At 38.0% G+C, this 27506-nt stretch overlaps 2 protein-coding genes across 3 annotated transcripts in view; both read left to right on the top strand.

Moving 5' to 3' along the window:
* Positions 1-8632, top strand: part of LOC107664520 (multiple epidermal growth factor-like domains protein 9) — an 86318-nt gene extending 77686 nt beyond the window's left edge. For both annotated transcript variants that reach the window (XM_016455112.1, XM_016455113.1), the window contains 2 exons: positions 4248-4517; positions 6434-8632. In XM_016455112.1, the coding sequence (XP_016310598.1) occupies positions 4248-4517; positions 6434-6876 (713 nt within the window). In that variant the 3' untranslated portion in view covers positions 6877-8632. The remainder of the gene's footprint in view (positions 1-4247; positions 4518-6433) is intronic.
* A 6793-nt stretch (positions 8633-15425) lies between these two features.
* LOC107664525 (uncharacterized) lies at positions 15426-19278 on the top strand. Its single transcript, XM_016455118.1, has 5 exons — positions 15426-15466; positions 15635-15872; positions 16313-16346; positions 17440-17511; positions 17692-19278. Exons 2-5 carry the CDS (start codon positions 15771-15773, stop codon positions 18117-18119), a joined length of 636 nt encoding a protein of 211 aa, XP_016310604.1. The 5' UTR covers positions 15426-15466; positions 15635-15770; the 3' UTR covers positions 18120-19278.
* Positions 19279-27506: the final 8228 nt, after the last annotated feature.

Genomic DNA, 27506 nt, shown 5'->3' on the forward strand with positions numbered 1-27506 from the left:
CGACAGGGTGGACATTTTGAGCTTCAATTAGCATATTAGCTTACAACAAACTGTGACTAGCTATATAGTTAGTCTGGCTGTTGAAGAGAATTTGGTATATTTAAACTTACATATTTTGAAAATACTGTATTCTAATCACTTCTGGCATATTTTATGCCGACAAGGTAGACATGTTAAGCTTTGGCAAAGCAAGTAAGCAAACTCATACGAAGAAAATTTGTCAACTGAAAAGTCACCAACTTACTCATCTCAGCTGTTGAAATTCCCGCCTCTGAAGAGACAAAAAATCTGTTGTCCTGATGTCACTAAATAAGATGGCCTTTTCTTAAAGGGGCGGATTCCCCAATACGACAGGGTGGACAACCATTCAAGGGACATGGACAACCTCTTCTTTTTTATTAAATAAAAATATAGTTTTTATTACCAAATTATCAATACACTCAAATTGAGTAATCTCTTATTTAACAAAATATTAATAGGAGAACAAAATTTTACAATTTTGTGATTTGACTATATTCTACTTTCATTCAAATTTAATGAGCAGTGCATGGGACATAGCAAAATAACACATCCTCTTACACAAAACAAAAAAAATCTAGAAAATGTATCTAAAGAGCCATGTAATGCTTATGTTATGAATATAAAAACTTAGCCTAATATAACACACCCTTTCATAGTCATTTTTATGTTATCATGGCAAATGGGTTATTTATGTACAGGACACCAAAAGGCACCCTACAGTGATACTGACCCAATAATATTTCACAATACTACTGTTTTTTTACTGTATTTTTGATCAAATAAATACAGCCTTGTTGAGCATAAGACATTTTAGTCAAAAACATTAAAAATCTTACAGACCACAAACTTTTTAAATGGGGGGTGTGTGTTTATATTATTATTTGCTCCCTCCCCTGAGTTACTCTGTGGACGTCTCACTTTATTTAAGGCAGAAAGCTGCTAAAAGCTGCACAGTCGCTGTAGAATTTAACTGGCATGTGAGTGTAGTTTAGATACTTATTCAATCATTCTCAACTGATATTTCTTCAGCAATTTGTAATGTCTTTTTTCTTTACAAGTCTCTCTGCTCTCCTTGCCAATGCTAGATTTCCTTAGTGAAATGCATGTTTGATTTGCATATGCTGGCTGAATTTGCATTGGAAATGACCTAGCACTGGTTGGCTTGTTATCTGCCATGCAGTGTCAGTTGCTATAATTTGGATGAAGTTGCCTGCTTAATTCCACGAGAGCTTCAGCTTTGATTCAGCAGTCTGTGAAAAGTCTGCTATTTGCCAATGCTATGTTCTTTATGTCCACCCTTGTGATAGACAGAGTTTGAGAGGGTGAAACATGCAGCGAGTTGTTAAAATATTAAAACATGAAAATATAAGACAAGAAATCTTCGTATATGTACAGTATATTTAATATAGAGAGCAGATGACTAATTTGACTAGTTTACTGTCCATTTAAGTTTGTTACTATATTATATTATGGTGCATTATACACTCTTTATTCTTCACTATATCTTCAGTTTGTTTCATTTGTGAGTTTTTTTTTCTTACTGTGGTCAGGAAGTGTAAAAACTGTTGGAATCAATGTCCATTGTGAGCATGTCCATACCTGTTTGAGCTCGGTGCGTCAAACGTTGCTTGCGTCTGTGTGTACGCTTGTGACGCTGAAAAAGCAATCAGGTTAAAGTCACCACACTACGGAAGCTTCTGCCGGCGATACAATTATGAAATGGTTGAACATTGACTAGCCTCAATTCAAACATTATTGTCACGAGTCCGAGTCGCAGCTACATGAGGAAGCGTATATTTTGTGTCGCCGGAAATCTTTGTATGCTCTAACATGTTGGGACATATGGACTGCTAAGCACTCCTGAATTTTTTGGCAAGTTTGTTGTCAACAAAAGAAGCTGAAAACGACTTTCCGGAATAAACACATACAGGTGAGACCAAACAAAAGAAGTCTCTGTGTGTGTTTACATTGATTTCACTCTGACCACCAACAGCTCAGCTTTTTTGTTTCTCTTTGTTCTTTCATTCTCTTGTTCATTTAATTTGTGTGAATGTTCTTAATTCTGTAGTGAAATGATCGTTTTAAGTTCAAAGAGCTCAGAGGAGCTCAAGCTCTTTGTCCCTACGTGATTTTTCTTTTACTGTTGTGATGATATATAGCTAAATGGACTCTTTTCTGCCTCAGTCACTCTCCATCCTTTCATTGTGTCATTATATTACCATGATGGTTATTGCCCTCATGCTTGAGAAATGTGGAAAATTGGTCCTTCTAGTGTAGTATTCCCTGGGTCTACATCACTGCCTGGAGATTTGGGTTTTATATCCTGCTGTCGGCCATATGCAGGTGCTGAGTCTGAGTCTGGGCAAATGAAGATAGGAGGGTCATAGAGCCCCCTGATTCACTGCCCCTCTCTGTATGTAACATAAAAATTGCCTCTCTGCTAGATATATTTGATTCACAGCAGGTACTGCGTACAGTCTGTCTTATTGCGTCTCTCTCTCTCTCTCTCTCTCTCTCTCTCTTTGTATGGCTCAACATGGTTTTTGCTTTAACTGTACCTTTCTTCTTTCCTCCTCCTCCTCCTCCTCCTCCTCAGTTCTTCTCTTCTACTTTCCTTTTATTTTACCTCTACTTCATTGGGCCAGGTTATAAAATCGATTCCTTCTTCTAGTTCTGAACTCATGTATTTTTCCGTCTATATTTGGATGGGCACAGTATTTTTTATTTTTTTGGAGCTTCTTATGGAGGAAGAGTTGCCTTTGACTTTTGTATTCATGTCCTCATTTGTTATTGTTTAGAAATGCACTGGTGAAACAAAGGGCTGTCAATGATTGCAAAGCCATCCTATCATTCAAAATGTTGTACACTACTAGTTAAATTTTGCAGTCAGTACAATTTTAAAGAAATTAATACTTTTATTCAGCAATGATGCATTAAATTAATCATTTATAATTTTACAAAAGATGACCGACAAAAATGCTGCTCTTTTAAACTTTCTATTCATCAAAGGATCCTGGAAAAATACGCTCTAAGAGAGCAACCTCAAATTCTCCCCAAAAAAAAATCAGTGAAGAAAATGCAAAAAAAAAAGTTTACAGATTCTGTCTGGCCATGCCAATTAGTTCTGCCAAAAGAAAGAGGGAGAAAAACATGTTTAGTTGAGGCTGCTGTGCTCATTAATGATTTTAAAAAGTGTCTCTTCTGGATCATCTCTTCTTTTTTTCTCCACAGAAAGCAATCGCTTCTTATGAGCACTAGATGACAACTAATTTCCTTAGTGTCAGAAAATGAAATGTCCCACAATGTGATGTTGCTCTTGAAAATAATCTTGTCAGTTGCATTGCAATTGCAAGTACTTTAGATACATTTCTCAGTATTTCCTCAGTACTTTCCCAGTAGTCATATAATCATCATGCTGATTTTATGATGTCATATCTGGTTGCAAGCAGTTTAATTGCAGTAGCAGGTCACACTATATACATCTACTTTCAGTATCCACCCTTCATGTGATATTTCTGTCCAATGAATACAGAAAAGTTGAACATGTTTGTGTTCTTAGCTGCACTAGAAATGGAAAAAGGACATTTACAGTATGCATTCATCACATTATCTCATGCTTTAGCATCATTCCCTGTGGACAAGTGGCAAATTTCTAAAACATTTTATATTCTTTTTTTTCTCGTCTTCTTTCTTCTTCTCTTTGACATGACAAACATCAGTTATGTTATCAGACAAAAGAAAGATGTTTATCTGCATTATGTGTCATCCTTCAGAAAAGCTTGTTTTGAAACAAATGTGCTATTGAAGACTTTAGGCAGTAGTTTTTTCTTTGTGTGCATGAGGAAGAGTGTCTTCACTTTTTTTAATTTAACCTTAAGAAATCATCGGCCCTTTTCATAGGCCAGATTTGCCTGTTGTTTGAGTACTAGGTCTGCTATCAAATGCAAAGGGAAAAAAAAAACTTCGTGATAACACATTTACAAAATGATTGGAGGTTAAAAGTTCATCTGACAACTGAATATAGGTTAATATAAACAAAGACTTAAGTTTCTCTTCATATGGTCCTCAACATCCTTAAAAGATTCTGCCATCTGGTGGCCAAATGAAACAAACTCTGGGTCTTCAGATGCCTTTGTCATAGCTGAAGTTCTTTGGTTATTTTTGTGAAAATAGTGACTGAATCTAGTCTATAACCTTAAACTTCCTTTGTCTCTTTATGTGTTTAGACTCAAGTGGCCAGCCTTTCTGTGTCCAGTGCAAGCCAGAATACCAGGGTCCCAACTGTGAGCAGTGTAGTGATGGCTTCTACAACGCCGACAGCATCTGCCTTCCCTGTAACTGCAGCGGGAACGGAGACCCCCGCATATCCCCTCGGATCTGTCACCCGGACATGGGCCACTGCCTGAGCTGCATCAACAACACTACGGGGCCGCACTGCGAACGCTGCGCAGAAGGCTTCACAGGGGACGCGCTCGCCAGGAACTGCACTCCTACAGGTGAGAGCCTGCAGTAGTAAAACTTCTAGTGATTTTTGGCTGCAGTTGGGTATCATTTATTGATGTTTTTTTTAATTCGCATTATTGCATCTGTACTTCGCATTCTTTTTTTATTACGTTCATTCATATCATTTTCAACAGTTCAGTTAAAGCCATGACTCTGAAACCATCATTTGTCAGTGCACTTCAGTACTGAAGAAAAGTGAAGTGAACCAATCGAGAGAGGCTGAAACTGATCCCACAGGTTAACTCTTTCTCGTGGACACACTGAGTCGCTTTCTCATGCATTTGGTGTAGTTTCAGTTGTGATTCACTTACAAAATTGCAACATATTAAATGTATCACGTTGATGTTATCCAGCCTTACGCTATAGATTGTATGAACAGGAAGGACCTGAACTTTTGATATGAATATATTTAAGCAACTACTTTACGCTATAGACTGTGTGAACAGGAAGGACCTGAACTTTTGATATTAATATATTTAAGCAACTATTTTAAGTGGTGACTGAAAAGTGCTTTGTGTGTTATGTGACTGTGGTTTTTAGAGAGGGGGAGAGAGGATGTGTTGTAGAATGACTTATCCCAGATCGGTGTTCTGACTCAGAACATCCGTCTGTACACTGCTGATTCTATCAATGGCATACAGTAAAGAGGACAGACCCCACATTCCCACAGGCAGGCTGACTCAGGCTGCCAAACAGTGAGCTTGGACCACAGGGTGAATATATGAAAGAGAGAGGAAGAAGAAAAGAGTGATTTATCACTCCAGTAAGTCAGCCAAATCCACACTCACTTTTCGTCAATCTTTCCACTCAGCCAACAATAATAAACCTTCTCTTTCGGCCTGTCTGAGCTCTGCTGCTACAGAACAACCATGTTCCCGCTCACTGATGACGTCCCATTATAGAGGTAGCTTTATGGGATGTACATAATGTACATAAAAACTTTTCCGTTTTTGTTCATTAAAAAATTCCAGCTGTAATAAAATAAAATATAAATATTTTTTTCAATACTTTATTCTCAAAATTAATTACAAATGTTGCCTTGGTAACTAACTAAAAGTACTAAATGTACTAAAATTAAAACTAAAAAATAAACCTATATTGAAATATTTTTTATAAAACTAATACAAATGACTAAAGCACATACAATTATTAAAACATGAACTAAAAGTAAAATCTGAAAATATAAAAATTAAAGCTAATACAAAATATTAATAAATACTTTAATAGTACATAACTAAAATAGCACTGCATGATGAACCTTACATGTTTTCTGAGGTAGGTTTTCAGTCTTTATGTACACTGCGTATGGTCTGACATTGTCTGTTCTACTGAACAGATGGAATCGCTCCTTCCTGTGAACCTTCTACCAGTATGCAGCATCTGTTATCTACATTACACTAGATCAGGGCTCCACATGGTACTGTTTTGCTGCTCTCACCCTTTTTCATTCCCTTCCTCTTACTCTTTGTTGCTTCTTATCCTTTACTCTTTTTTGCTCTCTCTCTATTATTCACATGATGATAACTTGCAGTTCAATAATAATTGTCAGTTCGGTGAGTGAGTCAGAAGTTCAGTCAGACTGATTCAAAAAAGTAACTTTTTTTAGTTATTTTTTTAATGATTCATTAAAAGAACCAAATAAATTTGCTTATTGTTCAGACTAAAACTGAAGTTTGTTATCTGCATGCAGCCCACAAACTCGTTTTCTTACTAAGTCATGGTAAACAGTATTTTTTTTCCATTGCATTCGATAAACTCACATTCACAATTTATATTCCACAGCAGTACATGAATATCACTGGACAGTCACTGGAGTTTAATTCATAATTTAATTCATTTGGATATGTTGCGTTTTATTAGATGCATACAGTCTCAAACTGATCTTCTCTCTCTCTTGCCCTGTCCATAGTCGTCCACACTACTCCTTCAACCACTACCCACTGGTTTCACTACACCACCATGAGCTCCAGCCCCAATGCTACAGCACAGTTCACCACCTTCTCCACAACTTTGCTGAGCAGCCTGGGCAGCTCCACCCCCAACACCACCACCACCACAGTGACTCCTCTTCCGTGGAACCAGTTCAACATCATTGTCCTGGCCGTCATCATCATAGTTGTCATTGCTCTCTTGGCGGTGGTAGGTGGCGTGTACACTTACCGAGAATACCAGAACCGTAAGCTGAACGCCCCATTCTGGACCATCGAGCTGAAGGAGGACAACATTAGCTTCAGCAGCTATCATGACAGCATACCGAATGCAGATGTATCGGGGCTTTTAGAAGATGAAGTTAGTGACTTGGGCAATGGACAACTTGCTTTATCCAGTCCTGGTAGTTTGTATAAGGTGTAACTGATGTTCCTTCACAGAAACTGGCCTGCTACGTCAGCGCTGGCCCGACGCTTGGCAGATTGTGGACCTGTGGATATGTGGACCCCTGATTTATTTTTTCATTTTATGCTGATGGACCACAGACAAGGTTTTCCCACTGGACATAATCAAACACTCACACAAGCACTTCAGAGCAAGAAGACAAAGTAATGAATGAGGAACATGAGCAGTGCATTTAACTGAAAAGCCAAGTTAAAACATCCTGCCTTGTTGAAGGCCTTGGCCGATTCACAGCTGAAACATGTTGCCTTGCTTTGAAGAAAGAGAAGAGATGCAGAGACTAATTCACTAATGTGTGACAGAATACTAGACAATGAAGCATGTCTGAGTGAGTATTAATACAGCGACAGTGAGACATGCATGACGTTTTATCACACGTGGATAGACGTGTCAATCAAATGCATCTGCTTATTAACATTATTTGCATACTTGCAGTTACGTCCATTCTCACGTTCCCTTTGTAAATGCTATTTTAAATGCACAGAGTGGACATTAGTTTTCAACAAACGTTTTATTTTGTTTTTTTCTTTGTGTGTGCAAACCACACCGTTTTAGTTTCGCTTCTTACATGCTATTACAGGTGCAGGACTTTAGGGGGCGCCTTTACACTGGACCTGGCATACAGAGCAGGCCTGTGTATTGTGCAATGATAATACATAATACTAAATGGCAGATGCTGAATGATTTCTGCATTCTTTTACATTTTTTTTTGGCAGGCGCTTTCTTGCCGAAGCAAACTGCACGAAGGGATGATTTGTTTTTATCAGGCCAAAAAGGATCTGTGTCAGTCTCAGATGGAGAGAGCCTGACTAATTCTCGTCACAGTTTTACAACAGCAAAGTGGATTTAGAAGACTGTTTCATGGTGTATGGAATTGTACTTGTTTTATTTATTTCCAGAAATTTTCTCCTCGATCCACTTTTCCTTTGTGACTTTTCACAGGCCACCTGTTAAAAGGTGCCACGCCTTGTTGTGTGGACTTGACACAACTTGTCTGACTGGGAAAGTTTAAGTTTTGGTTAATTTATTTGGACAAACCTCTCTCTCTCGTATTGATGGCTTAGGGTCTGTTTGTGTGAGTCACAGAGGAGGGGAACATATATGATCTGATGAGCAATAATGCTTGATGGGTCCAACAGCCGTACTGGAGAGTAATCAATCACTGCCATTTGTGTAGCACAGGCTAAAACAAGTTGAGCAAATGGTTCAGTGATGAATAAGTGCCCATACTTGACTGTGTGGATGTATGTGTGGGTGCTGAGCGGGGTAATATAATATATTATTATTATTATTATTATTATTATTATTGGAATTGTCAGTAAAAGAACACATAAAAGGTGTGTATGAATGAGTCTGTTCTTGATAGGCGATGGCCTGAACTTGAAGGCAAGAGCAATAGTTCATCTGTGATTGTATGTCAGATGACTCTTGGGACATCTACTTTTAGCTCTCTCCCTACTTTCACCATACTGAAGCTGTCTTTATCTGAGGTGTGTTGGTACAAAACTATGTAAATATTAGATGTACAGAATGGTTGTCATGAGGAGCCTGCTATTGTATTGGTACATATGACGACGAGTCCTGTTTCTGTGACCAGCATACTCATGCGCAAACGGAGAGACTGACGTCGTAATGGTGTTTTAATCTTGCATATGTATGCATTGTGCATTATGCATGGTGCACCACATTCACAACTAACTGTGAAAATTTCAATAAAAGCCAGTTTTCCTATAATATGTGCTTTCATTATTATTATTATTATTATTATTATTATTATTATTGTAACATTTCACTTTTGTGAAAAATTATTATTCAGTTGTATTTGAGGCACTGTTCTGTTTTTCAAACCAAACTAAATACCAAACTGCATTTGTCCAAATGCATGAGCATTAGTATTTTACATTAATGACATTAAGTTGATATAATTTCAAAGAAACAAAATAAAATTATACCAGATGCATTTTACATATTCTGCAAAACTAAGATGACCTCATTATGTACATCCCAAAGTCACCTGTAAATACTTCAGTTTGCACAGTTCCTTTAGTGAAACCGCAAATATCAAGCAAAGGTTAAAGCATGACTCCTTTCTTACATGTACAGTAAACTATATTGCTCAGATCAGTTTCTTTTTTTCTGTTCAGTATAATCATCACTTTCATCTAGACCATGTGTTTCTGATGGCATCATCTGTGTAAGAATCGTGATGGTAGCATCAATCAAGTGCCTGACTTCAAAGGTTTTGTTTTTATAACATGTTTTAACATCTTGTATTGCATTCAAATATTTATAGCCCTCCTCCCTTACATAGCACGTTTGAGTTTGAGCAATATGCTGACGTGTGGCATGTTTTCAATAGCTGAGCTATATAAACTGTTATGTTCTTGTATGATCTTGTCAATTTCTGTTGAGCAAAAATGGTTAGTAATAAGTGCCACAAAAGGAGTTCTGTGTTTAGAAGCCCATGCACAACTCTAAAAAACACATTCCGAAAATGTGATCAAGCCCGGCTCACACTGTGCAATTTTGGCCATTATTTGGTCGTCTGAGACAAATTTTGAAAATCCTAAAAGATTCCTATAATTTCCTGGCTTAAGATTCCCGGCTTAATCTGTTTTGATCTGTACTTAGTAGTGGCTGCCCCCAGGTGGCTTGTCTTTGAGTCATACTGCAATCTTCTTTTATAGTTCTAATGTACAGAGTGAATGTTTGATCACAAATACTGGATGACACCATTTCCATATCGCGACTTTTCTTCTGAGATGAACGATTTGCTTTTGCTCAATCCTGAAAAACAATCCAGTGGAGAATAGCTGTAAAAGCCCCCCACCTACTTAAATGGTCTCATCTTTAATTTGTACCCTTCTTAAAAGGTCAGAGGCAGATAGCTGGGGAGTATTCCTGCAATCGCCCACACCTTCTGGGTATCCATTAACGGGTCATAAAACAAATATCACAGAATCTGAGTCACTTTTTTAAGTCATACTAAGTACATGCTGTCATTTCATTCATTTTTCCTTCAAAGCAAATAAAAAGCATCCTCCTGAAATAAGTGAACATCTATAGATAAGCAAAAAAGTAATTCAACTTAGTTGTCTTCCCCATTTTATTTTTGCTGGCTTATTAATTTACTCTTGCCATGAATTAAAACAGAACCAAGAATTACTGTAGCCGTTCGTATAAAGCCTGGTCAAGACCAAGCGAAAGCCGCTGAGAGCTCGCCAGTGGGCGGGACTAATGTGCAAATCTGTAATCTCATTGGTTAGTGCTCACATTTAACGGTCCGCGTTTTGGTTACAGCATATCATTACCTGAGATAGGACGAGAGCAAAAAGAGACAGCTTTGACTATTGTAAAATAATGTCGTTAAATACTAACAGATAAAACTGTTACGGCCCCGGTCTAGGTCAGGACCGCAACATAAACGACACAACAATGAATGGCTGTTTAAGTACTCATTTTAATTCTCTTTGATATTCTGATCAATCTTTTCGTGCGGTAGCAGTTTTGGAGAGTACAAACAATATAATCACAAAGAAATAAACAAATTAAAGAAACTGAGGCAAATTATCAGGGGTGAGCAAATGCCAAAACAATAAACAAACAACACTCTAACTTCCCATAAAGAAACTAACTTCCCTGGGAATCAAAATACCGACAGAACTGGAATAGGATGAAGAGGAGAATTAGGAATTCCCTGATTAGGTTTACCAGTTAACTGGCATACATGACATGAACGACAGTATTTGGAAACTGCTGATTTCAACCCAGGCCAGTAAAAATAACGAATGATGCGATTGAAAGTTTTATTTACTCCCAAATGACCAGAGAGGGCATGATCATGAGCTAAACGTAGAATCGGTTCACGATAATTATCAGGGACCACTACCTGAAATACAGTTTTCCAGCTCAGATCCTTCCCTGATGGAGACCATTTACGCATGAGCACCCCATCTTCCCAAACGTAAACCACATCCGTATTCGCTACTTCATCTTTCTCTACAGCCACAGCAACACACTTATCTAGTGATGGATCAGCTTTCTGCAAAGCAGCTAGCTGCTCCCTCCCTGTTCCCAGCAGAGATTCAAGTCGGACTGCAACATCCTGATCAGGAATACAGACATTAGAAAAAACATCCTGCACACATTCCTTTTTGTCAACTCTATCAGTCATGAATGTTTCAGACACATCTAGAACATCCTCAAACTTTCTAGTCTGAGCACGCGTTACCGCGCAGGCAAAAAAGACAGACGGAAATTGTTGACCCACATCGATCTGTTCGTGCAACTCAGTCACATCTGGCGTGTCCACTACGATAGGCTGAGGAAACACTTTACCACCAGCGATAACGTTACCCAAAATCAGATCGACTCCCTCAACAGGAAGCTGAGATCGTACGCCCAACTTCGTGAACCCTGTGAACAAATCAGACTGGAGATAAACTGAATGTAAGGGCACTTTAACACAGCCAAGCTCAATGAAACGGATTAACACACTCGCTCCGCAGTATGACTGTTCAGAAAATTCTAGTGCACTTTCCAAGATGAACGACTGAACTGAACCCGTATCTCGCAAGATTGTAATCGGCTTCAAATCTCCCTGCTCCTCTGAAAGACATACCGAACCATTCGTAATAAATGGGCAGTATAACTCCGTATGTGAACTAGAAAACTGAGACGGCATGGAAGCAGTATGGACTAAAGCAACTCTTTTTGGTTTCTCAGGAGGCTTACCCTGATTCCAACACTTACAGTCTACAATTAAATGTCCTGGCTCACGGCAAAAAAAAACACACGCGTCTTTCTCCCTCACGAGACACATTTGTGTTACGAAACACATTCAACATGGCTTCTCTACTCCCTCGTGTTCCCTTACCCTTATTAAAAACTCTCGAGCTGTTTCTCACAGAAAATTCAACAGATGAACCATTTTTCTCTCTACACACAGACGGAGTAAAAACTGTTTTGTGCGTGAGCACAAATTCATCTGCCAAAACAGCGGCTTTCGGTATGGACAATACCTTTTGCTCATTTAGATATACAACAATATCCTCCGAAACACAACCTTTAAAATCCTCCAACAGTAAAAGTTTGCTGTAAACCATTTATCAAACAACACAGTTTTCTCACAAGCAAACTCACTAAATGTTTGACTGGCTATTTTCTGATGGTTTCGGAATCTCTGACGATAAGCTTCAGGTACTAATTCATACGCTCGCAACACCGCAGCTTTGACAGTATCATAGTCAAGACTTTGCTCGATAGGTAAAGCTGTACACACTTCCTCAGCTTTACCCACTAACTTACACTGCAGAAGCAATGACCACAACTCTTTCAGCCAACATAAGGTAGCTGCAATACGCTCAAAAGCGACGAAGTAAGAGTCTACCTCAGTCTCTCTAAAATGAGGTGCAAGTGTGACATATTTACTCACATCAAGACTGGTTACAGACTCACCAACAGACGAAGTAGTAGCGTGTGGCAGACTTTGCTCTGATACAGCTGAAACTGTCGCATTCACTGGCGAACGAGGAGATGGAGGTCTAGACCTAGGCATAGGCACAGGTGCATTAGATTGCTCTTTGGCTTGTAATTCCAGTCTACGTAATTTAAACTTACTATCAGCCTGTAACTCCAAAGTTCGAAAATGAAGCAGCTGCGCATCATAATCCTGTTTCTTTAACTGTAGATCCAACTCCTTCAATTTAATCGCTAACATAGGATCAAAACGAGGATGACTAGGATCAATGTTAGGAAAAGAAAAAGTTTCCTCACCTACCTCAGCTTCAACACTCTTCCCACTCCTTGTCTACCCAAAAACAGGAGAAAAGGATAATGGCCAAGTGGCCTATAAAAACAAATAAGGCACTCACCCCCTACAGCCTCACACGTGGTTTACAAACATGGACCGTGAAACATCGAAGTTAAAGACATAAGGCTCTCACAGCACATGGAGCTAACAGCACTCTGTTAGAATATAGACTTGAGATCTCACAGCATTTTCACTACAGCTTAACACACAGTTTTAACACCAGAGCAATCAAAGAGAGACATACAGAGCAATGATCATAGCGAGCATAAAAGAGTGAGAGCAAGAGTGAGAGCAAGAGTGAGAACAGGAGTGAGAGCAAGAGTGAGAGTGCCCTCCAGCGAGATCCGGGGGAATTTATAGTACAGGTCTCATCTCTGGTCCAACCACCAGCAGTCTCTCATTAAGCCTTGGACCAATCCTGGTAGAGAGGAGACAACAGGAGCACATCCACAGCATACAATACGTCTTAGACATAACAAAACATTTTACATGTAATTAACTTTTAGCATGTTCTTAAACTCTGACCTCATTATTGTTAGTCATTTTTCACAGAAACAATGTATAATGGAGAAATTATCTTTTGAAACCATAAAAGAGGAGTTATTGTACACATTAATCCACCCCTGCATTTGTCACCTGCTCCCTCGTATAAAAAAGGCTTGAAGTGTCATACAGAAATATGATGATAATGTTGATTATGTTTGCGATATTGTAAACACAATGCAGACTGGCTGTGGGAGTGATTGAAAACACGACTGATTTTCACTTATCTCCCGTCCCAGTTAACACTGCATTTTTCCATTTTGCTAATGGAGAGCATTTCAAGTGGAAACTAACTGTTGTAGTAGTGAGTCTTTCGTATGTCTCTCTTGCCTACCTGGAAATACTGTTGCCATGACACAGAGATGTTGAGGTTCTTGTCGAGATCATCCTTCAATCCCACAAACCCTGCAGTGACACAGAAAATAAACCGTTTATGAGAATGTTTTGAATATCAAGCTCTGATATTGGCAGAATATGCAAACCTAGCCAACACAGCCTCCCTGCTCTAATTCTGAGCTTTAGCATGAGATCAGCGCCCTCAGATTGTTCTTTAAAATCAAACAAGTCAGTTACTTCGCTCAAGTAATCAGTAATGACAAAACAGATATGCACATCAAAAATCCCGAGACATTTAAATTAATCTGAGCACATGATGCCGGAAATCAACAGCATTTAGCCAATCGAGTGCTGACGAGTGGAATCTGATGTCATTGTGGCATCACTGAGCCATGTAGGCCTTCGAAATGGAAGACATTTGCGGGCATTTTCTTTTACTTACTTTGATATCATCTGGGAAACTGCCCTCTTTTGGAAATTTAACTTGTGAGTTTTGTAAATAGAGTAACCGATAAAAATGAGTCATATAAAAATATATATGTGTGTGTATATATAACTGGAAAAACATAATCTGTGTCTGAATCAACAGTGAGATGCTCACAAACATACTGAATGTCCCTAAAGTGCCAGCAAAACCTAAACACGCACAGTGCATAACAATTTTTGCTGATGCTTCTGCTAACACCCACACCCAATGGGAGCACACGTATGTGGTGACCTTGTTTGCATGATTGATTACAGATATTTCTTATGACTTCCAGTCAACATTGTGGGAAAATACCAGATGGGTGGTCTCTGAAGTACTTGAGGTCTATGTTTGCTCTTAAAGAGATAGTTCACCCAAAAATTCAAATTCTCTCACCATTTACACGTTGTTCCAAACCTGTGTCACACTTTATTCTGCAGAATACAAAAGGAGAAATTCTAAGGAAATTCCTGGTCAGTGGTTTCTGCGCAATGACAGTGGTGATGAAGACTGAAAAAGGAAGCAAAATCACATTTTAGGTCTCCTGAAGACACGTGATGCTTTGTGTGAGGAACAGTTTAAATTGAAGTCGATAATAGAGACTTTAAACAACAGCAGCTGATGGAATGGCAACAGTGTTCTGCAAAAAAAACATTCTATTTTAACTGCTACTTTGCAACATTGTACTGTTACTGTCTACTACGGGATGGTAGCTAATTCCGGTAACAGATTAGGTAAGGTGTGAGGTTTGATCACAGTAAATTATCATTTAACACTAAACGCAACTCTTCTTTTGCTTATAAATGAATGTTACATTCTACTGTCCTCACTATTGTTGCTTTGTGATTTTTACATTATTTAGCTTCGGCTGTTAAAAGTTTGCTTCCAGTCGCTGATGCATAACCTGTAATTAGATCATTAAATGATTCAATGAGTTTAATTTGAGAACCATGAATGAATCATTAAAAACATTTTAAACGTATAACAAATCACTAGACGATCTGATTCAAACAAATGATTACTTCATTGCTAAATTGCAACACAATCCTCACAAAATTGCACAAGTAGACTACTTTGTTACTTTTACAGTAATTATCGCAGCCTTTGGATACTTGATATCTTCATTCATTGTCTTCATTGACCTTCAAAGCGATGCTCCAACATTTCTCCTTTTGATATTTATACAGGTTTGTAATGACATGAGGGTGAGTAAATGATGACAAAAAAATTTTTAATTTCTGGGTGAACTGCCCCTTTAAGATTTCTTTTCATTGTCGCTCTTCAGGCCCTTTTAAGATTAAAGATTGAAACTTTTGTGTCTTAAAACACATGACTGTTCTCCATCCACTTCACCTTATTTTCGTAGCTGTAGGTTTTACCGACTCTCCAGACAGGTAATCTGATAAAAGATTGAAATTACAAACAGTGCTGATAACTCAACTGAAACAAGATGTTGGCTCAGATTACAAGATATCAGTAAAATGTATGAAAGCATGCTTTACACAGTGAAAGCTATAAGTTTTCTGTTATCATTATCGCATCCACCCTCATCTCACCCACAGGTGATGCGAGTCAATAGCGCACCGTTGAACGCGTGGGAGAGACTCAGCCTATCTCATTACAGCCGCGAACTTCATCTGGTACAAGAGTCATGTCTTGTGTGAGACTGCAGTTATTTCAACTTCTTGAGGAGCAGGCATGGATACAGCGCGGGCAGCCAGGGCGCATATTATCTGGACATTGATAGCTTTGGTCTTTATTTTAATCGCGTCGTGCTTGACGTATGTCTTCATGTCGAAGGTAAATATAACCGATCTACAGCCTCAGAATTTCTGATTCTTCATCTAGATATTGTTATTTTGGACAATAAAATTGCCCGGTGTTAAGGATTCTGTTGAAAACTCTGAAGAATAACTTGGCGATTGATTTGGTTGAATAAAAGTCTAGTAAGATAGTTTACCATTCGTAAGCATTCGGTTTTAACATTTTTATGAAAAAAGATAAAAAATTACCGATCCTCAGTTCACAGGCTAGGTACACACACAGGGCAGTGAAGCACGTCCTTGTTTTCCATCTTAGCGCTTTCTCCAGCATTTTATGTGGATAGTTAATTTATGGATCAAGTTGCAGAGGGCGTGTTTGTAAACAACGAATGGATGCATTTATGTAAGCTCTTTAAGTTGGCTCTGTTTCTGTGCAATCTACTCTTGATGTGACATGTCTTACTGTAACTTCAACAGGTGTCTGGATGCCAAAGAATTAGAATCGTGAATGGTAAGTTACACCTAAATATTATCTCATGTTTACATACTGTGTATTTTGTCAGCGACTGTTCGCGGCATTTATTTCCATTTTTCTTCACGCTACATTGCTCATTAGGCTTTTTGTTTAAAACGGTATTCTTTGGGAGAAAAACGCTGCGTTTATATTATAAGTGCATCTTCTAGCCTGTATATAGTTAGTGTGCATCATCAGTAAGGTGTATATTGACTTTGTTCTCTTTATGTCACTGTATTAGTCCCATTAAGCCACGTTCAGCGTTTTAGAACGTCTCTGTGGAGGGCGCAAGTGGCAACGGTCATTTGGCGGAAAACTACAGTTCTAAAATTAAGAACACTTGAGAATTTGTAATAATTTGTGATACATAAAAAAGATACTTAAAGAATACTGTTGCTACGGTAATCTCCTCAGCGAATGCGACTCCTGTTGAAACTACACGCTCTGACTAACTTGTCATTTGAATTTTGTCGTTACTAAATAAAGCGTTCGAAACCCCATTTCAAACGTGTAGTCAAAAACTCTCGATAACTCGCGCCCAGGTTATAATTTGACACCAATAACCATTCACAAGTACCTAAACAATTTGTTTACATGAAAACTGAGCATGATTTAAACATAAACAAGCTTTACTGCGTGTTTTGTAGTCAGTGAAATAACAATAAAAGTTGATACCGCGACTAATATAAAAAGAAAACTAGGCTACTGCAAATGGTAGAAAGGTTCTGAAAGCTCTTACTGTTTGAAGAATCTCCATTCTAATTTATACTAGTTTAACGGTAGTATAGTAAATGTGGCTAGGCTACTACAATGGTAATGGTAACATGTATAGCCTAACTGAGCCAGTTGTGCTTTTTGTTGTGCGTGTTTGTGGGAGTCTGAGAATGTTTGGGTGGGGAGCCAAGCATTCTCGCTGTGTGTTATGTAGCGTAATGCATTTTTGTGGTCTGCTTCAACGCATTTTTCTGTACAGCTGTGAATTGCACGTTTAGTCATGCAACAGTTTTATTTGTTGGCATTTTGAACCAGCATTCGTTCAGCGGTGGAAACCTTGGAGATGCTTACTGATGTTTTTCTTTTTTGATCGCAGTCTCTGCAATAGAAAGTATGTTCTCAAGAAAGTATGTTCATCAAGTCTCACAGGAACACTGGCTTTTGACAGGTGATTGTCCACAAATTTGTTTCTAAATAGCTATATTTATGAAAGATGCCGATAGAAAATGGTTTCACATAAAGTCCACATTTCTCATTAAAAACTGTATTATATTGAAATGACATAACTTAATATAAACCTCTGTGATTCTATAATGAAACTTCTTGCTACATGTTTATCCTCTTCAAGCTCGTGGCTACAATCAGACAGGTGATTGCTTGATCTGGGAGGATGAGTGGCACGGATACAGGGATAAGAATGAGAGTATTCTGGACCACACCAACATGTCGATGATCATTCGAGAGAAAGGTGTCTACCTGGTCTACATACAAGTTAACTTCCAACTGAACCCACAGAAGAACAGCAGCTCTACTGTAGAACTCAAAATTTTAGTGTATTTCAGTTCTGATGGGGAGAAGCAGCTATTTGCAGCCGCACACGACACTCAGGTGGTGATTGACTCACCTCAGGACGCCAAGCTCAACACTTTCCTTCTGATGAAAATGCAGCCAACAAGCCAGTTATCTGTGAGAGTATTTCCGAGTGAATTTGTGAACTGCACACCACAACCCTTTTCCAGTTTTATCACTATCATAAAATGGGCAGACGACTGGTAGATTGTTGCATATATTGCAGAAGTTATTGGCTTTCCAGGTGAAAACCATATCCATGTCCAGTTTTTACAATGGCGGTTGTTCTTATATTCTTGTTAGCTTTAAATGTGACATTTTAGGAAGAATGCGGTCTCAAGATCAGCTGCTAGAACACCTGAGATTTTCCAGCTGTTTGTTGTACTAGGAAATGCTCGCTGACATTAACAAGGATTGCGTGGGGGGTTGTGATACTTTCTTGGTGTTTTTCTTCTTCCTTTCGAAATATGAAGATCACATCTCATGATCTTCTCAGAAGCATGACACATTTTCCTCTCAACAGATATATGTTAGGTTTGTTTTGTCTCAGTTTTTTTATGAGTCAAGACGAAAAAAAGGGCACGATATACTGTTAATGAGCACTGACTTTGAAGATTCTCATGTATTACGTACATAAAAGATGTCATAAGTGCCTGCAAACGAACATTGTTTTACTAAACAATAGTAAGCTAATTCTGAGCAAGTGGGTATTTCTTCAGTGAAATGCATCTTCCTGTATATATAATCATACAGTTTTTTTTAATCATCGACAGCTGAATGTAAAAACCTCGTAACCTATCTTTGTCTAGCATCAGTGTTTGATATAAATGTTCATTGTATCAAAAGCTATGGAGCAATATTTTATTGTGTAAATATGTGCTTCTTTGCAAGACAAGAAACCAGCATTTTTTTCAAAGTTCTTGAAATGTGGAGCTAGTTTTTAGCTGTAAGCAGATTCATCCAGCCACAGAAGCATTTATTTGTTCATGCAGGGATGTCATGGAATTTTTTTTTTTTCTTATGGGGGTGACTAGGGGTGGTAGTGGTGGGGTTTTTTTCCACATTAAAAAAAACCCACTAGTTACACTAATCCAATCAGTCAAACAAGCCATATGAATCTGAACAACATCAGCTGTTTTAATAAGACAGCGGAGTGTTTTTCTTTTCCAGCGAGTGGGAAAGTTTCTTTTTCAAACCCAGTATTTTTTCAGTCAGGAAAATACCATTTATGATGATGCATACTTTTTTGTATTCGGATGAATCAAACCTGCTGGCTAAGTCTTAAGAATATTTTGAAATAAGAGACTAAACGTAATGATTTTTTTTTTTTTAATGAAAGTTTTGTTCTTTCACAGCTAAGCCCTTACTTGTGTTGTAACTAACAAGGTCGTTCACACTTTATTTCAATTGACTACTTTTTTTTTTACTGTTCTCAAATATGCAAACAATATTATATTTATGTCATTTGTAATATTTTTATTTAAACTAATAATTATAAATAAAGTAATATGTTTTCCCTCTGCATGCCTCAGATATTGTGCATGTAACTTTCTGTACATTAGCTACATCAACAAACACCACACTTAAATAGAAACTTGTTTGTGATAGATGTTTAATAGATGAATGGCTATATCAATGTCACAAAGACCAGACAATGTTTTATTTTGACTTGTTTCCTAGGTATAAAGTACAAAGAAAACATTCGTTAAACTAAAATTGTACAAAATATGACAGTATGACCATATACTTTGTCTAATTAGTTATTTATTTTGTACTTGGGTAGAATAGCAAATTACACATATAATAATAATAATAAGGTTTATAGAATAATTATTCAGAGAGAAAAAAAATTGTTGATGTCTGTCAAACTGGCAGAACCATAACCATAAACCAACATTACATTGTAGAAGATTTTTGTTTGACAACCTAATGAGAATTTACAAAATGTTATCTAAGTTTGTAATTAGTTTTGTTTCTTTATTTGTTTACAGCCATTAACTATGATTCCTAGAACATTCTGGGAATCAAAAATGTTTAGTTGGATGATTCTCGATGTAACATCTGGATGCTGAACAAGGAGGTCTATAATGGGTCCTGAAGTTACGTGTGTGAGAACGGCGGATTTAGTCAAGTAGGTATAACTGCAGACCGGAGATCGCCAAAACGGGGTGGGAGCTCCAAAATAGGGCGTGGTTTCCTCCCATTGACAGACAGGCACATGCACCGCATGCGCAATTTTTTCCCCCAATCCACTTCAGTGCAAACTCCGCCCCACAGCTGATTCTAAAGATTTTATTGGTTGTGTCAATTAAAGTGTTGATTTCCTACACTATGCTACAAAAAATGCTAACCCCTAAACCTACCCCACACCTGACCCTAACCTTAACCAGCGAAATTGACTGCACGGCGGGATTGGTGCTGCGTGGTAAAGAAAGTTGCAGTTCAGGAGATAAACAGTTAATAAGATTATGCGATATGAGATCGTTCCGTAACTCCCCAACCGGACCTCACCGGACAGTGGCACCTTTTTAGTTACACCCAGCGTCGCTACCCCCTCCTACCCTGCGAATTTCGTGCCCGGGGATGCCCCCGTTGCTTGGAACAAAGCGATAGAGTAAAACCTTTCCCCTGCGCTGCGCTCAATAACAACCAACTGCAGAACCGCAGAACCATACGTCATGACAGTCTGAGGACAACAGCGCCAGACTAACAATCTGAGGCCGGAAGTGGGCGGAGTAGCAGTATCAGATCGGAAGTGGGCGGAGTTCATGTAAACTAATAATGGCTGAAGACACGGTAAGTTAATCACGGCGTAATTACGATAGTTCAGTGAAAAGTTAATGAAAACGGAATCATCATGGCGGAAGAAGAGAAAACTGTAAAAAAATTATAATAATAATTGCCTTTGTGTTTTTAATCGATTGTTTTTGGATTAATGCTTATACAAAATGGCTCTAAGTATTTTGCAAGTGGGCATTGTGACGAAGGCACTTGAGCACGTAATTATTTTGCAATTGGATTGTATCACTTTGTTAGGTTACATATTCATGATTTGGGATTTTCATTCCTGAAAAGAAAATATGTTCTGCAAGACTTCAGTGAGGATGAGGTGGAAAAAATAAGGAAGTGATATTTATCATACCCAATTCTTCCCAAGGCCAAAGAAGTGACATTTAAAATCTTAAACGTCATTTATCCATCCAATTGCTTTTTACATGAGAGATTTAATTGGGAAAATAATTCATGTGGATTTTGTGAGAAAGACATTGAAACAGTAGAACATATTTTCTTTCAGTGTGAATTTGTATATGAATTTTGGCTTTCATTTCAAAGTTGGATACAATCTAAAGATATATCGCTGCATCCTTTGAATGTGACCTCAATTAAAGTTGGAGTGTTTATAAATGATAAAAATTTAGAATTTTTAATAAATAACCTGATTATGTTAGGCAAACACTTTATCCACAGATGTAAGTATTTAAAGGTTAAACCCCATTTCACTGGATTGAAGAATGATTTGAAGTTATTTGCAAAATCCCTTCAATGGATGATGGACAGAAATGCCTTGAAACTTCTTTCTGCTTTGGACTTATACATGTTATTAGATTAAGACCCTCACCCCCTTTTTATTTTTTATTTTTATTTATGTATTTTTTTTCTCTGTATTGTTTTGTTTTTCTTTAAATGCTGTTTCAACACGGAAAAAAAAAAACAGATTTATGATTGTTAAAATATGCCTTAAGTGTTTGTATTCGAATAATGTTTAATAAAAAAAAAAGAAAAAAAAAACAGTTATACCTACTTGGAATGTAAGTCAATAACAATTGGCCGAAGCCAGAGCCAATGGTGAAAGTCTTTGCGCGAAGAGACCCTGCCCCATTTTGGAGGTTCTGCCCACTTTTGGAGTTCACGCCCCATTTTGGAGATCTCCGGTCTGCAGTTATACCCTTCTCGATTTAGTTGACGTAGGCCTAGATGTAGCGGTAAGTACTGCCCCCCTGTGGCGGAGACTTTAAATCTGACGGAAAAAAGGTGAGTCAAGTCTGAAGCTACAGGGTTTCAGTTGAGTCATGTTGTGAATTTAAGCTTTAAAGTGTTGCTAATGAAGAAATTGTGAATGAATAAATCACGTTTTTGTAACCGTCCTGACTGAGTAAATCCATACATTGGAATACATTAGCCTACATGGCCCAAAATGCTGGCACAGGCTCCTGACCTCCTGTGACCCTACAGAAGATAAGCAGTATGGATGGATGAGTGGATGGTAATACATTATGGACAAATGTAAATTAAATAATTCAACAATAAATAAAAAACTAAAAATAAATGTTTTACCAGCTAAGAAGATCAGCACTTTTAGAGTTCATCCCACTATCTGATATTGATGTGAGCGCAAGTATTGGGACAGTTGCCTCACAGATCTTTCTGAGTGATAAGCTGCGTCCTGCTACATTAATTCTTCAGATATTAAAAGCAGGGAATGTGTCGTATCAATTATATCCATTGCTTCCGCATTCTGAGTCTTGCAATCGATGACGACACACACAAACCAGGATGAAGACGAGGGAGCTGACGCTGAGAGAAAAGCAAGCAATTTGGATGCTAAAAGAAAAGTGGAAGTCAATTAGCTACAGCAAAAACAAAGGGCATGGAGAAATCAAGAGTTTGGAGACCTGATCAGCTGAGAAAAACAACAGTAGTTGATGACAGACAAATCATCCCAGTCAACAATCTGATCTCACAATGATGTCACCATGAGCTCACATGATTCTCATGGCCGACGAGCCGCCACTGGTGAAAATTAACCCTAAAATGTGGGTCTGTAAAATCACCAACAACCTCCAGACAGCTGGGGTGATGCTCTGACAATCTACTGTCCGCAGGAGACTTTGACACAGAATTACAGATGCTACACAGCAAGATGCAAACCTCTGACCAGCACCAAAAATAGAAAGGCAAGATTAGAGTTTGCAAAAAAGCACAAAGGTGAGCCAGTAGAGTTTTGGAACAGTTTTATGGACACTGTTAAGTGATGGGAAAGCAAAAGTGTGGAGAAAAAAAGGAACCGCAAATGATCCTAACAAATGATCCTAAGCATACAGCCTCATCTGTAAAGCATGATGGAAGTGGTGTCAAGGCATGGGCATGCATGGCTGTCTCTGGCCCTCTCAATTTTAATAATGAAAACATGTACTGTATGTGTTGAAACAGCTAATAATAAAATGTGACACTGTAGTTTTGTCTCATTTTCATCTTTTAATCATATTTGCAAATGTCTCGACTCCACAGCAAACAGAGCAATTTTGTCTTTACTGTTCCAATACTTACGGAGGGCACTGTATATATACAGGTGCATCTCAATAAATTAGAATGTCGTGGAAAAGTTCTTTTATTTCAGTAATTCCTATAACAGCTTTATATATATATATATATATATATATATATAATTACACCAGATTTGTCATTCCGTAGCTACTCATGCTCAAGTGTGAGGCAGCAATCGAAAACAGGGAATCTAAGAAGATTATTTAAAGAATGAACTAAGAGGCATTGGTGATTTTAAAAAGATATCTATAAGGTAAAATGGATTAAAAATGCATGTACATAATCTTTCAGCCTAGGGTGAATATACATGAACAGCGTTTTGGGATAAATATTGTCAAATTTAATAGAAAACTATGTAAGTGACATGGGAGGGTTTTGCATGCACTGACAGTCCAATGTTTTCAGATTGTAAAGACTTGGCGCTATGCTTCTCGTCCAGTGTCACCATAAAGCATCATCAAAGCATCTCTCCAACTGTCTATATGGGGAAAAAAAAAAAGTTAGAACTGATCAAAGTTACACTGGATAAACCCTGTGTAGACGTATGAGTCACATTAAGGGGAAACCAGAATGCAAAGAAAATCAAATTTGCACAGGCAACCAGAGAATATTGTTCAACTTCCTTCTGTCAACATCTGTATGGAAAAATGTATAACTACAGGCCTACACCCCTCTTTTACAAGTACCTGCTTCTAATAGGTCTTGGGTCCTTTCAATTTTAAGTTGCTTTTGCTTCTCTGTTTTTGTTTTTGTTTTCTTTTTCTTTGGATCTGCAAAAATGAGTCATATAATGCAGGGGAAAATAAAAGCATCTGATGTTATGCCTTACAGAAAGGGTTTGTTGTCTATGGAGATGGGGATTTTTGTTCTAAATTGTTCATCCATGAGAATGTTGACTGAAGGAAGTTGAACCATTTTCTCTGATTGCCTGCGTGACTAGTGTGACCTAGTGTGACTCATAAGTCCAGGAAGAGTTTGTCCAGTGTGGATTTCGTCATTTCCCTTTTTATTCATATGGACAGTTCCATAGATGCTTTGATGACACTTTATAAGACACATTGGTCAAGAAGTGTCGCTCCAAGTCTTTACAATTAAATTTAGTGATAAACAATTTATCTACTTAACCATTTTACGTTTTTTTTTTTTTTTGCAGTATTAGTAAATTGCAGTACTATTACAATCCCTATAGGGTTCTGCCATAAAACAGCTCAATTCTGTGTTTGTGCAGTCTACAGCAATCCTGCATTCCAGTTCATTCATAAGTACAAACACCTTTATTTATATAGCACTTTATACAATACAGATTGTATACTGATGCAAACTTCAAAAATGAGACAAATCCAAATTCTGCTATAAAGCAGTTCTAAGACAATCATGTCTCAGTTCATTGTTGGTTCAGTTCAGTTCAATAACTATATAAAGTCAATCAATTAATTTCAATTCGGCGATAAGCAGCTCAACTAATCACTAGTATCATTTGCAGCTTGAATCAGTTCAAGATTCATTCAATTCAGTTCAATGACAGTTGATGTTGCAAAAATTGTCAATTCTAAACAAATTCAATTTAGCTATAAAGCAAGTTTACAGAAGACAATAGTGTCATTCAACTCAATTCAGTTTTGTTCTCATTTGATAACGTTAGTTCTGTCAAATTGATGATATTACTGAGAACTGTGTTCTTTAAACCTCAACTAAGCAAGCCAAAAGGCGACAGTGCAAGGAACTCAAACTCCATCAGGTGACAGAAATGGAGGAAAAAACCTTGAGGGAAACCAGGCTCAGTTAGGGGTCCAGTTTTTCTGTGGCTAAATGAGCCAGCACAGTATGATTTATGAGCCTGCATCACACGTCAGATTTGAGTGGATGTTATTGACTAAGATTTTTCATCCATCTCTTTTTGCTTGAAGAGATCACACAGGCATTAGGGTGGGATAACACTGGCTTTAGGTGGAAAGGAAGAGTTGGACAGAGTAGTCTGTCCAGCAGATTGAAATATGTAGAGCTTCCATCGAGCATTTGTACTTTCATTAGTTGTACCATGTAAAGGTGGCTTGCTTATTAATGTCCATAAATAACTGACCATGCCACAAATATCAGATCCAGCCCCAGACACCAGATCCTGTCAGAAAATATCAGTTTTGTCTGTTAACAGATAAACTTGTCAGCACTAGCCAAAACCCATTAATAGGAAGTCTTGTCTCATACCTTTAAACTCTATTGTCTTCTATCAGCCAAGAGTTGACTGAGTAAAGCCAGAGAAGAGCAGGAGACAAAGTAATGGTGGTAAAAAGGAGCAGAGCTTATTGGATAATCTTAGTTCTGTCATGACAACTCTCGGAGGGATTGGCATGGTAATGTACATGACAATGTTAAAGTATTTGGTCTTGGCGGAATAGATCTGCTATGCTGCTGCTGCGGCAGAGCAAGTACCGAGACTTGCTACTGCCAATACATCCACAACATGCTGCTGTGAGCATGTAAGAAATATTGCTGCTGCAAATATAACACATGAAATAACCCCCATATAGCATACATGAATCACCTCGTAGCAGATCTATACAGGTGGAGCTGGGGAAGGTGGAGGGTTTCTTTACAGCAAGCACTAGTCATATATTTGAATGTTGAGCAGCGAGCTCTTTGGCTCCCGATACAGGAGAACCAATCATCTGTGCCATGTGATAATGATGTCATTAGGTCAGATTGAGTTAGACCTACCGGACTGTGCCATCTAGAGTTTCACACCAGAACTCTGTATTTGCGTATGTTTCAATGCTAGGACCATTGTCTGACCAGCACCTTGAATTTCCATAAACATTCACTCTTATCTCTTATTCATACAGATGAAACAGTTCATGAAACCCCACAATCATAAGATTAAATGATGAAAATGCATAAGCAAAAAAATAAATAATAAGAATATAAAAGCGTAATAAAAATAGCCTAATACGTAAATAAAGTTTAACATAATTAAAATGATAAAATAATCAAATGATACATTTTATAAAAGGCTAATGATTATAAATGATTATATAAATAATTATAAATGAATAAAAACAAGAAAAATAAAAACACCACAAATGTATGATTGCTCTCTTGATACGACACACAATTTGCATTTGAGGATCCTTAGATCATACCTGTCAACCCTCCCATTTTTCCCGTATTTTACCATTCTATCCCGCTATCATCCCGTTTAAATATTTTCCCGTATTTCTCCCGTATTTTTAATCTTTCTATTAAAAAAAATCCCACTATGCGTATTTTATATTTTCGCTACATTCGCTTCCGGTAAAACTCCCATAATTTGTATGTGCCAAACCTCATTATATGAATAATCACGACAACAAATTCCAAGGTTGTCCTGTTGCCAGATCTTGTATGAAACGCATCTTTCTCACACGATTGACGCATACAAATTTAAACCCATTTGTCCCCTCAACTTGGCAACCTACAGCCCAGTGATGCTATTGATATGTGCGCAGGGAGTACCGCGGGAAGGAAACAAACAATGATCACTGGTAGAAATAGGAGGAGGAGAAGACTCAGGTGGTGCTCCAGTTACAAAAACTAAATAGGCTATACATGTAAATTGAGATATAGCTTACACTTCAAAAGGCTATGGTTTAATTGATTAAATATGAGCACTGAAAGTTTAATATAATATAATATAATATAATATACAAATTGTTACTTTTGACTCTGCCAGTGCTTGTGGAATTTCACTGTAACTGTAACAAGAAACGCGGGTTGCCAGGTTTACACAACAAAACTCGCCCAATTGTTACTCAAAACTAGCCCCAACTAAACGCGTTTCGAGGGGGTCCCAAGGTAAAAATCGCGTTCCGTTCCAACCCGCGGACATGAAAAACAACCCGCGGCAATATTCCACGGGAAAACCGCGGACTTGGCAACACTGTGACGGATACTAATGTCTACAACTGACACGACCTCTGTCGCAGCACGACCACAACAGCTTGAAGTTGACTAATTTGGCCCGGTCTCCCTGCTGCACTAATTTTAGTAAGGCTTTCGTCTGTGTGTATACATATTCTTATAAGTACAGTTTTATATGTATTATTTGTGTCCCCTTCAAAAATTGCTCTTGAGAAAGTTTGTTTATTGTGTCGTTTTGGGATGCCATGGGATCTGGGAAAAGGCTATGGTTTAATTGATTAAATATGAGCACTGAAAGTTTCAAAGTCAGGTGCTGCGCTACTTTGTTTACTGCGGTTATGGGGGAAACGGCTATATTCCTGGCGAAAAGCACCA

This window comes from Sinocyclocheilus anshuiensis, unplaced genomic scaffold (assembly GCF_001515605.1).
Source record: "Sinocyclocheilus anshuiensis isolate Anshui unplaced genomic scaffold, SAMN03320099.WGS_v1.1 scaffold403, whole genome shotgun sequence".
Lineage (NCBI taxonomy): Eukaryota > Metazoa > Chordata > Actinopteri > Cypriniformes > Cyprinidae > Sinocyclocheilus > Sinocyclocheilus anshuiensis.

What these genes read in the sequence shown, in the direction of transcription:
- LOC107664525 (XM_016455118.1), top strand. Translation starts at nt 15,771, where the DNA reads ATGGATACAGCGCGGGCAGCCAGGGCGCATATTATCTGGACATTGATA. An exon ending in CGTATGTCTTCATGTCGAAG is followed by an intron (nt 15,873 to 16,312) that starts GTAAATATAACC and finishes TAACTTCAACAG; the next exon opens with GTGTCTGGATGCCAAAGAAT. An exon ending in AAGAATTAGAATCGTGAATG is followed by an intron (nt 16,347 to 17,439) that starts GTAAGTTACACC and finishes TTTTGATCGCAG; the next exon opens with TCTCTGCAATAGAAAGTATG.